The sequence below is a fragment of the Orycteropus afer genome, unplaced genomic scaffold, assembly GCF_000298275.1.
Source record: "Orycteropus afer afer isolate SDZICR_OR568_19922 unplaced genomic scaffold, OryAfe1.0 scaffold00209, whole genome shotgun sequence".
NCBI classification, from domain to species: Eukaryota; Metazoa; Chordata; class Mammalia; order Tubulidentata; family Orycteropodidae; genus Orycteropus; species Orycteropus afer.
Genome location: NW_006921796.1, coordinates 2,365,528 through 2,380,171, shown reverse-complemented (window position 1 = coordinate 2,380,171; position 14,644 = coordinate 2,365,528). Strand labels below are relative to the sequence as shown.

The 14,644-nt window shown below is 43.2% G+C and overlaps 1 protein-coding gene across 1 annotated transcript in view; it reads left to right on the top strand.

The window, feature by feature from the left end:
- The first annotated feature begins 868 nt into the window (after positions 1-868).
- Positions 869-14,644, top strand: part of RFX4 (regulatory factor X4) — a 97,067-nt gene continuing 83,291 nt past the window's right edge. Inside the window, exons 1-4 of the mRNA XM_007948235.2 lie at positions 869-963; positions 3,584-3,797; positions 5,136-5,213; positions 11,811-11,974. Coding sequence (XP_007946426.1) covers positions 869-963; positions 3,584-3,797; positions 5,136-5,213; positions 11,811-11,974 — 551 coding nt within the window. The remainder of the gene's footprint in view (positions 964-3,583; positions 3,798-5,135; positions 5,214-11,810; positions 11,975-14,644) is intronic.

Genomic DNA, 14,644 nt, shown 5'->3' with positions numbered 1-14,644 from the left:
CACTGACACCTGCTTCTCCCTCCCTTGCTGTGAGCATAAGGCTCAGGGGGCAATTCAAAAGGTGGGTGGAACAGGTGAGTGGGCGGAACAGGTGAGTGGGCGGATGGATGTTGAATGAATAGAAGCAACTTCCTTTTCTCTACCTCACTGGTCTTTGAGGAGTCAGCTGCTCTAATATAGTACATTGTTGCCTATTTGTAAGAAGGGTAAAAATGCATGGTGAAAATAGAAAGTTTTCCCATTCTAGGAAACTTGGACAAGGGTTTCTTCTGTCTCTAAATGAGAGCCTGTGTTACTTTTTTCTTTAGCTTAGAGACTGGTAAGTTGGACAGTATCTTCTTCAAAACTTCTGTGCAATCAGTTTAACCGTGTCCTTTCCCTAAGAATCCTTCAAGGTTAGTTACACATTCAACCAATAAAAAGGTAATAATAAGAAGAAACTCTTCATCTCCCACATGTAACTCAGCCTGATAGATTAACAATTGCCATTGATAGAAGAAATTTGCCAGAGTGGCTGGTCCAGGCTGTTGCCCTGCCCTGCTGAACTGAAACAGACACAGGAAAAAGTGATCAAAGCTTTACTGTACTTGCTGATCGTAGCAACACGCACTCTCTGACCAATCAAGAAGACGTCTGGTTCAGATAATATGATTACTATCTTGCACTTAAGAAGTGATCAACGGAGGCTTTTCAAAGTTAGGGAGGCAGTCGTTCCAACTGCCTTCCCAACAGAAGGGTCCTTACTGGCCCACCAGGCACAGTCCCGCCCCCTCTGCCAAAGGCAGTTATGACAGTTGGAAATAGAAGGTGCAGACGGCCCATAGTAGCTCCACACAAAGAACTCTCTGGTTCAGGAGACCGACTTCAAATGAACTGGGCTGCCTTTGGAGGGTCTGAGTTCTTCATCCCAGGAGGAATTCAGATAGAGGCTCCATGTCCGCTCAGCAGAAATTTCACAGAATGGTATCAGGAGTCAAAGGGGGGCGGGGAGAGGGAAGGTTGGATGTGATCATCTCTTCCCACCCTGTGAAAGCTGGTTCCACAACTCCAAATGCTTTCCCGTTTGTCTTCTTTCATTAATACCACCAGATCTCCACAGGAGAGAACAGTGGTTAATATGTTGGGCAGTGTTTCTGAAAGTGATGCTCATGAATTACTTACGTTAGTAATTCCTTGTGATTACAAAGGAGTTCAGGTCACACAGCAGGTAAGGCATTTGACTACTTAACCAGAAGGTTGGTAGTTCAAACCCACCAGCTGCTCTGTGGAAGGAAGATGGGGTAACCTACTTCTGTAAAGATTTGCAGCCTTGGAAACCCAATGGGGATCACTAGGAGTTGGAATGGATTCGATGGCAGTGAGCTTGTTTTTTTTTTTTTGTTTTGTTTGTTTGTGATTACAAAAACCCACTGTAGACTACTGAATCAGGCTCTTTGGAGCTGGGGCCCAGGAGTCTGTATTTAATATATTTTGTAGGTGATTCTTAGACATTAGTAAAGTTTGTGAATCACTGGCTTAGTGATTAAAAGCACTTTAGAGGTTCAAATCCTGCCTCTACTAAGTGGGTGATCTTGGATATATTACTTAAATTCTCTGGGTCTTGGTCTCCTCACCTGTGAAATAGGGAAAATAAGTAATTCCAGTCTTACACGGATTCTGTGAGATTAAATAATATATGTCACACACTCAGTACCGTGCTAGCTGCTCTGAGGAGCACCCTAATATCCATCCAGTGGATAATGACAGCCTCCCTAGCAACTGGGGTTCAGTAAAGCTGGGAATGTCAGTCAGGTGCTTACCCCGGCAGGCTAGTGGAGTTCAAACTTATGTACATCAGTTTGCCTGTGGCCCTTGTTTAAATGCTGATTCCTAGGCCCCGTTCCTGGATAGGTCTGGGAAGGAGCCTAGAAATCTGTATTTTTATTAACCTCCATAAGTACCTCTGACAAACATCAAAGTTTATAATACCACCCTGTAGTGTTTGTTTAGTATGGCAAAAGCGGCTTTGTAGTCAAACAGGCCTGGGTTCAAGGATCTGTTCTTTCATTGAACAGCTATATGACCTTGAGTGTATATGACCTTCAGCTTTCTTGCTTCCATTTTCCCATCTGCACAGAGGCTGCTGCTGTCATTGGCTGCCATCGAATTGGCCCTGGATTCATGGCAACCCCATGCCCAAGAGAATGAAATGCTGCCCAGCCCTGTGCCAACCCCATGACGGGTTGCAGATCAGACCACTGTAAGCCACAGGGTTCTCACTGGCTGGTTTTTAGAAGCAGATCACCAGGCCTTTTCTCCTATGTCATTTTACTCTGGAAGCTCTGCTGAAACCTGCTTAGCCTTAGCCTCATAGTAACACGCAAGCTCCTGCGGACAGATGGGTGGTGGCTGCCCATGAGGTGTGTTGGCCAGGAATCAAATCCCAGTTTCCCACATAGAAAGCAAGAATCCTACCATTCACCCACCAATTGCCTCTGAGAAAACAAACAACAAAAAAATCCCCAAACCCATTGTTGTCCAATTGATTCTGACTCAGTGTAGAACTGCCCTATAAATTTTCCAAGGCTGTAATAAATCTTTACGGAAGCAGAATGCCTCATCTTTCTCCCGTAGAATGGCTGGTGGGTTCGTACCACCGACCTGCTGGTTAGCAGCTGATTGATGAACCACTGTACCATGAGAGCTCTATTATAATGTTCATTTCATCGGGTTAAGGAGCCCCAGTGCCACGGTGGTAACATGTTTGGCTGGTGGCCATTCAAACTCACCAGCCGCTCCACAGGAGAAAGATGAGGCAATCTGCTTCTGAAAAGATTACAGCCTTGAAAACCCTATCAGGCAGTTCTACTCTGTCCTTTAGGGTCACTAGGAGCTGGAACCAGCTGGAAGGCAATGGGCAATGGGTTCTGGGGTTATTTTATAGATTGATGCATGTAAAACAGTTTGCAAAGTGTTTGGCACACAGTAAGTGCTCAGTGGACTGTAGCTAGAAACCAAACACAATGCAGCCCCCATCCTTCAATAATCTTAATTGAAAACATTTCCAATATTAAACTCATTTGGATTTAGCAGAAAGTTCTGGTCTTTCTCTCATGCTTAGTGGCAGTCAAAGCGCTAAAGTCATCTTCTTAAAAAATGCAGTCTTCGAGGTTACTGTTATTTTCTTGAGAACACATAGGCCAATTGGATTTTTGTTGGTGGCGCAGTTTGCAGTCATAAATCCATCCTTCTGCTCAGGGCAACATGGAAGGAGAATGCCCCTGGGATCACATTTGGCCAGAAAAAAAGAGATAAAGTATAAATGGAAAAGTTTGCATCCCCCTTTCTGCTCTGCAAAGTACTTGACTTAACATTTTCTGTAGGAGGTAATTCTGGTTATTTTTACCTGCCTGATTGAAGGCTGGCAACGTGGAGCCTGGGTTAATTTAATTCTAAATTTCAGAGATGCCGAGCCTTGCAGAAGTGTTAACTCTTCTGGCCCCAGGAAGGATGGGCCCAGCCATCCTTGGCCCTGGCACACTCCACTAAGGAAACTCTACTTGATAACGGTGCATGAGGGTCTCTGTCTCTCTTTGTGGCCCAGGTACCATTACTACGGCATTGCAGTGAAGGAAAGCTCCCAATATTATGACGTGATGTATTCCAAGAAAGGAGCCGCCTGGGTGAGCGAAACAGGCAAGAAAGAAGTCAGCAAACAGACAGTGGCATATTCACCCCGGTCCAAACTTGGAACGTTGCTGCCAGAGTTTCCAAATGTCAAAGATCTAAATCTGCCAGCCAGTCTGCCCGAGGAGAAGGTAACCGGCTTGAAGCGATAACAGGGCCTGATCGGGAGCATGCTCTCTCTTCCTCCCTCCCTCCCATCTCACCTTTCTTACAAAACAACGAGGTTAAAATATAAAGACAAAAATCTGAATCAAGTATGGACTTCAGTTAATAGTCATGTATCATCACTGGCTCCTTAGTTGTGACAAACTCACCAGACGAATATAACATGTTAGTGATAGGGGTCACTGGATGTGGGGTATATGGGGGCTCCCTGTTCTATCTTTGCAGCTTTTCTAGAAATACTAAAACTATTTTAAAATAAAAAAAGTTTTTTTTCCTCTCTCTCTGCCTCTTTCTCTCTGTCTCTCTCATACAGGTACATGTATATCATGTATCGTATGTATTTAATATGTTGATATGATGTTGCTCTATCCCATTTCATGAGAGAAGGACCCCTCTCCTCTGGATTGCTTTGCCACAGGATGAAATTCATTTTCCTGTGTGCTGCAGGGGGTATGGTGAAACCATAGTCCTGCAGACAGAGAAGGTTTTATGGGTAGAATGAATCAAGTAGTTCTGGTCATAGGGGATTTGGAGGAAAGTATTAGAAAAAGAAGTTTTGGGAAGTGTCCCCTGGGGTATCACAGTTCTGATGCACCTCTCTTGGTGCAGCCCAGAGCACCAACAGGTGCTGAGCTTCTTCTGTGGCTGTCCGTCCCATAGGGGCTGGTGAATGGGCCAGGAGTCTTGCTCTCAAGAACCTTACCAGTCAAGTGGGGGACACAGGGGTTTGTAGAAGCAAAGTTTATCTAAAATGCATGTTTATGTCCTGAAACATTCTTCTTTATTTTGCCCCAATGAACCAACTCCCTGTACCATGACTTTAAAATTCTTGGATAAATGGAACCAGAGATGCAATTCTTTTGCTAAGAAGATTCCAGAAAATTTCCAAATGTCTTCTTGTGATTTTGGCAGAAGCACTGCTTCTAAATACACACGGGGTTTTAGCTTTTCAGTATCTTAGCTGATGAGAAGAATTTAGTTCAGTAAACTCTGCTGCACACTTACTATGTGCTGAGCACTGTGGTAGGTACTGGGTACACAAGCATGAGTAAAAAGCAACTTCTCTTTTCCTGGGGGCCCATAGAACTGGGGAGTGGAGACACAGCCGAGTGAGAAACTGATGCTTTCAGTAGCACAGCTTTAGTGGTCCGAAGGAGAAACACAGGGGAGGGCACCAAGGGTAAGAGAAGAGGAGTGAGTGGAACCTTCCTCAACAGGGAATGAATGAGTTGAAAATAGAAACCCCTCAGGCAGCTGTAATGTGTATTAACTTATGCCTTTACTGCCAATCCCTCCCCCCACAGGTGTCTACCTTCATTATGATGTACAGAACACACTGTCAGAGAATCCTGGACACTGTAATCAGAGCCAACTTTGATGAGGTAGGTCAACAAGTGTTAGCTGTAAATACTGTGCATTAAAACACTGTTATAACATGAGTTCCTACTTCCTGAGCCCCTACTTCCTGAGCCCCTGCTGGGTGCCAGGCTCCATGGAGACCCTCTGTGCATATTAATCAGCTCACTGAATCTGCACTGTGATCCTATGAAGCAGGTACTATTATTGTCCCCATTTTACAGATCTTGTATTTTCATAGAAATAGGCCCGGCCTTTTTCTTGGTTTAACGAGGGAATCACGTCCTGCCCCACTGGTGTACCAGGGAGACCATTTTGCCAGGGTCTAATTACACCCGAAACTACAGGCTAAGAGAAACAAAAGGCAAGTTTTCTTGTGTTTTGGATTTCATCTTTTCCTGAGGCTCATGCATTTCAGTGCATTTGGAGCTGGTTGCCGTCCATCCTCAAGGTCTGCGCCCCACTTCCGTCAAATCTCAGCAGCAGGGCCATCTTTGAATACAAAAAACGTAAGGCGCTCCTTCCATTCCTATTTTTAAATATTATGGGCTAAGAATGGAGAGGGGGAAAGGAGAAGGGACCGAAGCCCAAAAAAACACTGAAGCCTGTTACATAATCTGAGACAATAAACTCCTCTTGTCTGACATGCCATCCAAAGACGCCTTCCGGAGGGGTGGCAAGAACCCACAGGTTTCAGCCCATAAACCAGAGGCCCTTCTGTTTCAAGAAAACGTCTCTCAGGCCAAAATACCCTGGACTGGGAGGTGGACATTCACTCTGAAGGAAGACAGTGCAGGCTCTGGCAGGACTGTCAAAGCTGCAGTTACTGGTGGAAAAGATCCCAGGGATTCCCTGGACAGGACGTTACTACAGGCCGAGAGGTAGAACATGATGTGCGAAATGCTCTTCCCTCCCATATTCTGCTTGCACCACTGTGTCTCCCAGCAGCGAACATCTGCCGAGCACCTGGTGCTGCTGTGCTATTGTCTGCCATCAAGTCAATTGTGACTCAAGGTGACCCCGCTGTGTAAATGCTTTACTCGAGTTCACTTGCTTCCTGTTGCCCCAGTAACCCTATGTGGTAGGTGGTATATGAAAGTTGGCCTGTAGATACAGTTCTGGAAGAGATAACACTGTGTTGGCAGAAAAATAGTATTCTTCCTTTTCTTGACTTTCACACATTAGATTTCTAAAATATTCATTATAATCTCTCAAACTTCCCTAGCTACCCTTCAGGTGGATTTTTTTTTTTTTTTTTTTAATCTCCTCTTTCTCTCATACCTAGTTTGGTTATGCCTTAAATTCCAAAGGTGAGTGAAATCAGGGCAAATAATTCATGACTGATTAAGACAACACTAACCACGGTAGCAAATAAGCCCTCAAATCTTAACACAGTAAGACTTCATTTATCACTCAAATCACAATTGGATCAGGATGGTCTTGTTTGGAAGGCTGGTCACTGAAGTGATTCAGAGACTCACGCTCCTTCCACTTCGTGGCTGTACCCTCCTCAAGAGCCTTGGAGTCTTCTTTGTTCAGCTGAGGGCTGGGGAAAAGGATTATAGGGAAGGCATACCCCTTCTTAACCTTGCCAGCCCCACCCCCACCCCCCAAAACAATACTCATCACTTTTGCCCATATCCCATTGGCAAGAGCTAGTCCCTGACCTCACCTTGATACAAGGAGGGCTGAGCATCATGTTTCCTCATGGGGCAGCTGCTCTACACCACAGCTTAGGCTACTACAGACGGGAGCTTAGATCTCTGGTGGACAGCTGTCCCTTTCTGCCATAGTCACAAACAGCAAAACTAGGGACATGCCTCCTTACTCAAAAATCACTCTCATCATCTCATTTCACTGAATTCCTTTTGTTGAATTCCATCACTTATTGGGCGCCCAATGGTGCCAAATACTGCTCTGAGCCCCAGGACTAAGAAGGAAGAAAAGAACACACAGACCAGCAATTAGCATGCAAATATGTGGTGAGAAGTCTAGAAATGGCGAGAGGTGGAATGCTCCTATGGGAAAAAAATCCCATAGTTGGAGTTCCAGACAGGGATTCAAGATGGTTCCTCTTCCTGTGACTGAAAGACAAAAATATTATCTCTGCATTTCTGAGTCATGAATTACTAGAAGGATGAGATGCAACAATGACTGATAAAACTCCCTGTAAACTGTAAAAGGCCATACAAATGCTTGCGCTTGCTCTTATCAGATACATCAACCAGAGAGGTTAAGAGACTTGTCCAAGGTCACATAGTTGGTTAGGGCCAAAGTCATGACTATGTCTTTCCTCATCTGACACCTCTAGTCCAATGTTCTTTTCATCTCCCTAGCAGGGATATTGGGAGCTCTGGTAGCATAGTGGCTAAGACACTTGCCTGCTAACCAGACGGCTGGCGGTTCAAACCCACCAGCCACTCCTCGGAAGGAAGGTTGGGCAATCCTACTTCCGTAGTGATACTGCCTCGGAAACCCAAGGAGGGGTCGCTATGAGTCGGGGCCGACTCGATGGCACATAACAACAACAACAACAAGCAGGGATATTTGGTGGCTATTTTTAGGATGGTTAATCAAGATGTGGTTCATTCTACTTAAGCACAAAAAAATTGAAGGGGGATATTTTAGCTCTGAGGAGCTTGGTTTTCTCCTATAGCTGAGAAAAGTCATTGATAAGTGCATGGTGGGTACATCTGGTACATCCTGAATTTATGGTTTGTTTCAAGTCTTCAAGATCTTTAATCTCTGTTGCAACTAAAATGTATGGTCATATCACAATCTTAAGTTCTCTTGTTGGCTTGTCCATTGCCGTTTGTTTCCTACCACCACACTGTAAGGTCTTGAGGCAGGGATCTCCCCTGTTTTGTTCATCACAGTGTCCTTACCAGCCTTACTATTAAGCACTCAGTAAATAGTTGCTGAGTGGGTGATGGGTGGATGGACGTGGACATGCCACTGACTTGTGGCATTGTCAAGCAGTTACAAAGAGTTCAAGTCTGTATGTAGAGAACTCCCTGCAAAGCCTTCTGCAGCCTGCATTACGCAAAGAACAATAAAGTCACATAGTCCGAGTGCCAACTCTACCACTTACTAGCCTGTGACCTTGAACAAGTTACTTAATCTTTGGGAACCTCGGTTTCTTTTGATATAAGATGGAGATAATTATTATATCTAGGTCATACAACAACAACAACAAAGCTCATAGTAAAACTGTGATGGTCACATGAAATTGTGTATGTAATATATGTGTATTAAGAACACAACAGTAAATGGTAGCTATTTTGGTAGTTACTATTTTCCTGAGATCCTTCTCATATTGTAGTGATTAATTAAATACTCCTGATTGGAAATGATCAGATGTGTTTCCACAAGAGTCTACTATATTAGGAGTGAATTTAACATGGCCATGGAAAAGAGAAAGAAAATTTGCCAAGGAAATCATCTGACACTTCACTGAGCCCAGAGAAAAAGGGCTGACAGTTCAGGGGATTGAAACCCATAACCATGGAAACTTATTTTAAGAAATCATTTTCAATCATTTACTTCTGATTCTTCCCCACTTGTGCTTGAAGGAGGAAGGAGAACTTATCAAAATTCTCCTTTCTGTCTAATAATAATTTTCCATTTGTTAAATGCCTACACGATGCCAGACATTTTACGTAAGTTACTTTTTTTCATTCTAACAAGAGGTAGGCATCATTACCTCTATTTTATAAAAGCTGGTAACACTCATATTTATATATTTATTTAGTCCTGAGCTCCAGATTCATTTGTCTTGACATTTAACTTAACATGGACAAATCAGAACTCTTAATATTCTGCCCCAAATCTGCCATGCCCGAGTGTTAAGTTGCCACCACCCAACTGAGCAAGCCATAAACCTGGATTCTTCCCTTTCTCTCATCATCTGTGTCCAGTCCACAGGAACGTCAGTCGGCTCTACATGCCAAATATAAACGCTGCGTCTGTGTATCTCACAAGTGTGAGGGCCAGGATTCAAATGCACATCTAACCCCCACGTCTCCACCTTTGGGCTTTATGCTGCTCTCCCTGCCTCCCCATCTTTCTCCACACACCCACCTAACTGGTGCCATTGGAACAAAACAAAACAAACAAACCCATTGCTGTCAAGTCGAGTTTGACTCACAGCAACCCTATAGGACAGAGGACAACTGCCTCACAGGGTTTCCAAGGCTGTGATCTTTACAGAAGCAGACTGCCACATCTTTCTCCCACAGAGTGGCTGATGGGTTCGAACTGCCAACCTCTCAGCAGCCAGTGTTTAACCATGGTGCCACCAGGCCTCCTTATTGGACGTTCCAAAAAACCAAAACCACTGCCATCAAGTGGATTCCAACTCATTAACGACCCCCATTGGGTTTCCAAGCTGTAAATCTTTGTGGAAGTAGATTGCCTCACCTGCCTTCCACAGAGCAGCTGGTGGGTTTGAACCACCAACCTTTTGGTTAGCATCCAAATGCCTTACCCAGTATGCCACCAGAGCTCCAAATGCAGTGAGTAGGAGGGGAGGTCAAACTAAATCATGCCCCCTCTGAATATGCTGCACTAGAAATGCAGGACGGATCACGGTGCCTGTGCAGCTTGAACAAGCTGGAAACAGACGCCTGCTAAAGACACCAATTTTCCACAGATTTGTTTTAGCCTACACAGCAGCTGATCTTTTCCAGACTAAGTGCCAAAAATTAACTGCTTATATAAAAGAGGAGTAGGACTGCGTGCAAGGAGAAATAAGTAAGGCAAATGCATTCAGAATCTACCAAATCTTGGGATCTACTGGGCAGAGCTTCTTATTCCAAGTGGAAAGGGCAGACAAGGAGGTCCAGGGCCTGGCCTGAAGCTGAGCCCAGGGATGGGCAGGGAGGATCCTCTGGAGGGCACGCACCTTGTCCAAGAGTTGTGGCTCTCTCCAGGCCCAGGTCAGGCCGTAAGTCAGCTGCCAGGTGTCCCGATGACTGTATACGTGCCTGGACAGGTCAGCAGAGTTATGGGGATCCTGGCTGAGTGACTCTCAGCAACTTAGACTAGAGTGCCTCAAGTGCTTGGGGGCAGTACACTGATTTCTTGTGGCTGCTAGTGGTAACGTCTCCATGATCTAGCATGTGCCAAGCACTATCAGAAGTACATTTTGAGGAATATTTACCAAAACCTATGACAGATTTTGATTCTCATTTTATAGATAAGGAAACAGGCTTAGAGATGTTGTATTCCACATTGGTAGTGGAACCAGGATTGGAACCCAGGCCAACTTTACTCACCTGGATCTTCTTTGCTTTAATTTTCTCTCTAGATGAAAACTTGACCATATTTTCCATGTCATGGAATAAACGGAACTGTGATTTAAGTTTCACAGTCTACAGAGTTGACTTCATGCAACACTTTGAATCATGTTTTTGACACTGACCATTTTCTCCTCTAGGAAATCAGAGGGGTGTGCCTCCCTTCCCCATCCCCTCGTTCCCAGGCCTCCTCCCACCCAGTGCAGACAGTGGGCATCAGGGAAGTCCGTCCACAGGGAGCTGAGCTCAGTCACCCTGCTGGGGGCAGGGCAGTGCTCTACCTCCTGGGGGCAGCCTGGTCAGAGGAAGACAAGTACCTACTCCTGGGAAGGGCCTGAAGGACAACGGAAGCCCAGGGGGGACACAGGCATCGGGAATGGGGTAGAAGCCTAGTTACCATGTGATGAGGAGATTAGCAACCAGACTGGATGGTGGAAGGATCCAAGCAAACATGGGCTCTACCTCAACTCTTCCCTGACTTGCTGTCTGTTTTTTAACAAATAATGTCACAGTTGTAGGATTATTGTGAGCATTAAACGAGAGAACCTATTCAAAGTTTCCGGCATCTAGTAGGAGCCCAACAAATAAAGCTAATGGCAATAATAACATCTCCTCCAAAGTCCTAGACTGGAGAGAATAAACGATCTTTTGCACCAGATCAGGACTGGTTTGGGGAACCAGGAATGTGGGTAATGCTGCTTGTCCATCTATAGAGGAAAGATGGACACATAGTCCAGGAACCAAGTCATGCCATCTAGCATCCCCAGTGGCACCAACCAGCCAGGGCTCTTTGAGGAAACAGAGGTATTTGGATGTGAAGAGGCCCTTGCACTTTGCCTAGTTTTGGGCGCAAAAATTTGAATCAAAATAATTTTGTTTGTGCCCCTTCTCTCCTCCCTTCCAGACCCACTGTTACCTGCAACTCTCACACCCAGGGGCCCATGGGTAACAATGGGTAACAATGGGTTCACAGAACAGCGATTGCCTATGCTCTGATGCAATATCCCACGCCCCTTTCTTAACCGTCTCTCAGAACACAGTAAGCATTCAGTGGATTGGGGCCAATGGATTAATGTTTTCCTCCTCTCTCCCAGGGCAGAGGAGACCCCAGGCTCCCAGACCAGCAGTTCTCAAGCAGTGGGAAGACTTGGGGCAGAAGGAGCTTCCAGGGCTTCCTAAGCCACAAGAGGCTGGAGGCGGCTTCCCAATCCCCAGGGGGAGTGGATGGCAGCATTGACACTGGGCCTGCCTCATGGAGTCCCGAAGCTCTGTTGGGAGAGCCCTGTGTAACCTCACATTTCCTCTCCTCTCTGTGCGTCTATGCAGGTTCAAAGTTTTCTTCTGCACTTTTGGCAAGGGATGCCGCCCCACATGCTGCCCGTGCTGGGCTCCTCCACGGTGGTGAACATCGTTGGCGTGTGTGACTCCATTCTCTACAAAGCTATCTCGGGGGTGCTGATGCCCACGGTGCTGCAGGCATTACCTGACAGGTGGGCAAAGGTGTCCTTGTCTCCTTTAACCTGTATAACCTACTTGTGTTCAGAGCCATTAGAATTCTTTTTATAAACCAACCTATTTTTCTTTTATTAGGTGAGTTCAGCCCATCTACATTTGTTGATACAACAGATACTTTTGTTCTTAGTACTCTCAATTTATTTGATATTATTACATATTTTTTATAACTTTTAAATATGATTGTTTCACTTTAGGTTTATTGAGGGCATACTTTATATACAGTACAATTTACCCCTTTTAGAGTATACAATCAAAATATAGAAGAGGTCCATCACCTCAGAAAATTTCCTCATGCTCCTATTTAGTCAATCTTTCTTTCTATCCCCAACCCCTGGTAATCACTCAACTATTCTCTTTCACTCTAAACCCACTGCCATCAAGTTGATTCCAACTCATAGCAACTTACGCTTTTTCCAGAATGTTATATAAATGGAATTATACACTACATAGCCTTTTGAGTCTGGCTTCTTTCACTTAGCATGATGAATTTGAAATTCAACCATGGTTTTGTGTATATCAGTAGTTTGTTCCTTTTAAGAGCTGAGTAGTATTCCATAATATGGATATATACAGTTTGTTTATCCCCAGCTAAGGGGCAGTTGAGTTGTTTCCAGTTACGGCCATTATGAATAAAGCCAGTATCAACATCCACATACAGGGTGTTATGTCACTTTTCATTTTTCTTGCGTGAACACCTAGAAGTGGGATTGCTTAAGGGGCTCTGGTGGTGTAGTGGTTAAAACATTTGGCTGCTAACCAAAAGGTCAGTGGTTTGAATCCACCGGCTGCCCCATGGGAGAAAGATGAGGCTGTCTGCTTTCATAAAAGATTTACAGCTTTGGAAACCCTATGGGGCAGTTCTACTCTGTTCTGTAGGGTCACTATGAGTTAGAATCAACTTGATGGCAGTGGGTTTTGAGTTTTGGGGGATTGTTTAGTTATATAAGTATATCTTTAACTTTATTTTTAAAATGCCAAATTGTTTTCTAAAGTACATTCCCACAAGCTATGTATGAAGCTGCTGTTGCTCTACATCTTCACCAGCACTTGGTATTGTCAAAGTTTTTTGTTTCTTTGATTTAGTCATTCTAAAAGGTTGGGCAATCTACTTCCATAGTGATACCACCTTGGAAACCCAAGGAGGGGTCACTATGAGTCAGATTCAATTTGATGGCAGTGTGTTTGGTTTTGGTTTTTTGTATTTTTTGAAGTATCTTTTCAAGTCTTTTGCCTACTATTTTTTTTTAATTGGGTTGTTTGTTTTATTACTATTGAGTTTTGAGAGCTCTTTATATATTCTGGATACAGTTCTTTATCTGACATGTATTTTGAAAATGTTTTCTCCCAACTTGTGTCTTGCATTTTCATTTTTTTTTTAACAGTATCTTTTAAGGAGCAGAAGTTTTTAATTATTTGATGAAGTCTCATTTTTCAATATTTTCTTTTATGGATTTGGCCTTTGATGTTGTATCTAATAATTCTTTACCAAAAGATCACAAGAAATTTCTCCTATTTTTTCTTTGAGAAGTTTTCGGTTTTACATTTTTTACATTTTACAGTTTTGTAGACTTTCGGTCTATAACTCATTTTGAGTTAAGTTTTGTATATGATGTGAGTTATGGTTCAAGGCTCATTTTTCATTTTTGCGTATGACGGTCCAACTATACTAGCACCATTTGTTGAAAAGACTATCTTTCTCCAGTGAATTGCCTTTGAAACTTTGTGAAAAATCAATTGGTCATATAAGTGTTAGTCAAAATCAATTGGTCAACTTTCCTTTTGCAAATACCACACTGTACTGATTATCATAGCTTTATAGTAAGTCTTTAAATCAAGTAGTGTGTGCCCTCCAACTGGATTCTTCTTTTTCAAAATTGTTCCCTTGCTTTTACATATTAATTTTGTGGAATTTATAAAATATCCTGCTGAGATTTTGGTTGGGGCTTTATTGAATCTATAGGTCAAATTTTAAATAATTGATATCTTAGCAATATTGAGTCATTCAATTAATGAACACAGCATATCTCTACATTTATTTAGGTTCTCTTTGATTTCCTCCAAAAGTATTTTGTAGTTTTTAGCATATAAATTATTCATCCATTCACCAGCTAAATGGTATTTGAGTTGTTTCCAGTTTGGGCTATTATGAATAAAACCAGTATCAACATTCAGGCCAAGCAGTACAATAAGGCATTTATATTTTAGAGTGACTAAAGATATAAAAGTCTTTTTATTTACTTTCATTCTAAAGATTTCTGCTCTTCATTTCTTTGTGTAGATTTAAGCTTCTGTGTAACATAATATTCCTCTGCCTGAAGAATTTTCTTTAACATTTCCTGTAGTACAAGTCTGGTGGCAATGAATTATTCCTGTTTTTTTTTTTTTCAGTTAGTTTGGGTTTTTTTGTTTGTTTGTTTTTATTACTCCTTGGGATTTTCTGAGCTTTTTAGATCTGTGGTTTGATGTGCTTCATTATTTGTGGACTATCCCCAGCCATAATATCTTCAAATACTTCTTCAGCTCTATTTGTGCTCTCTCTTCTCCTTCTGTGATTTCTGTTACATATATGTCAGACCATTTGATACTGTCCCACAACTCTTCAATGCTCTGTTTCACTTTTTCTTTCATTTTTCCCTTTGTGTTTC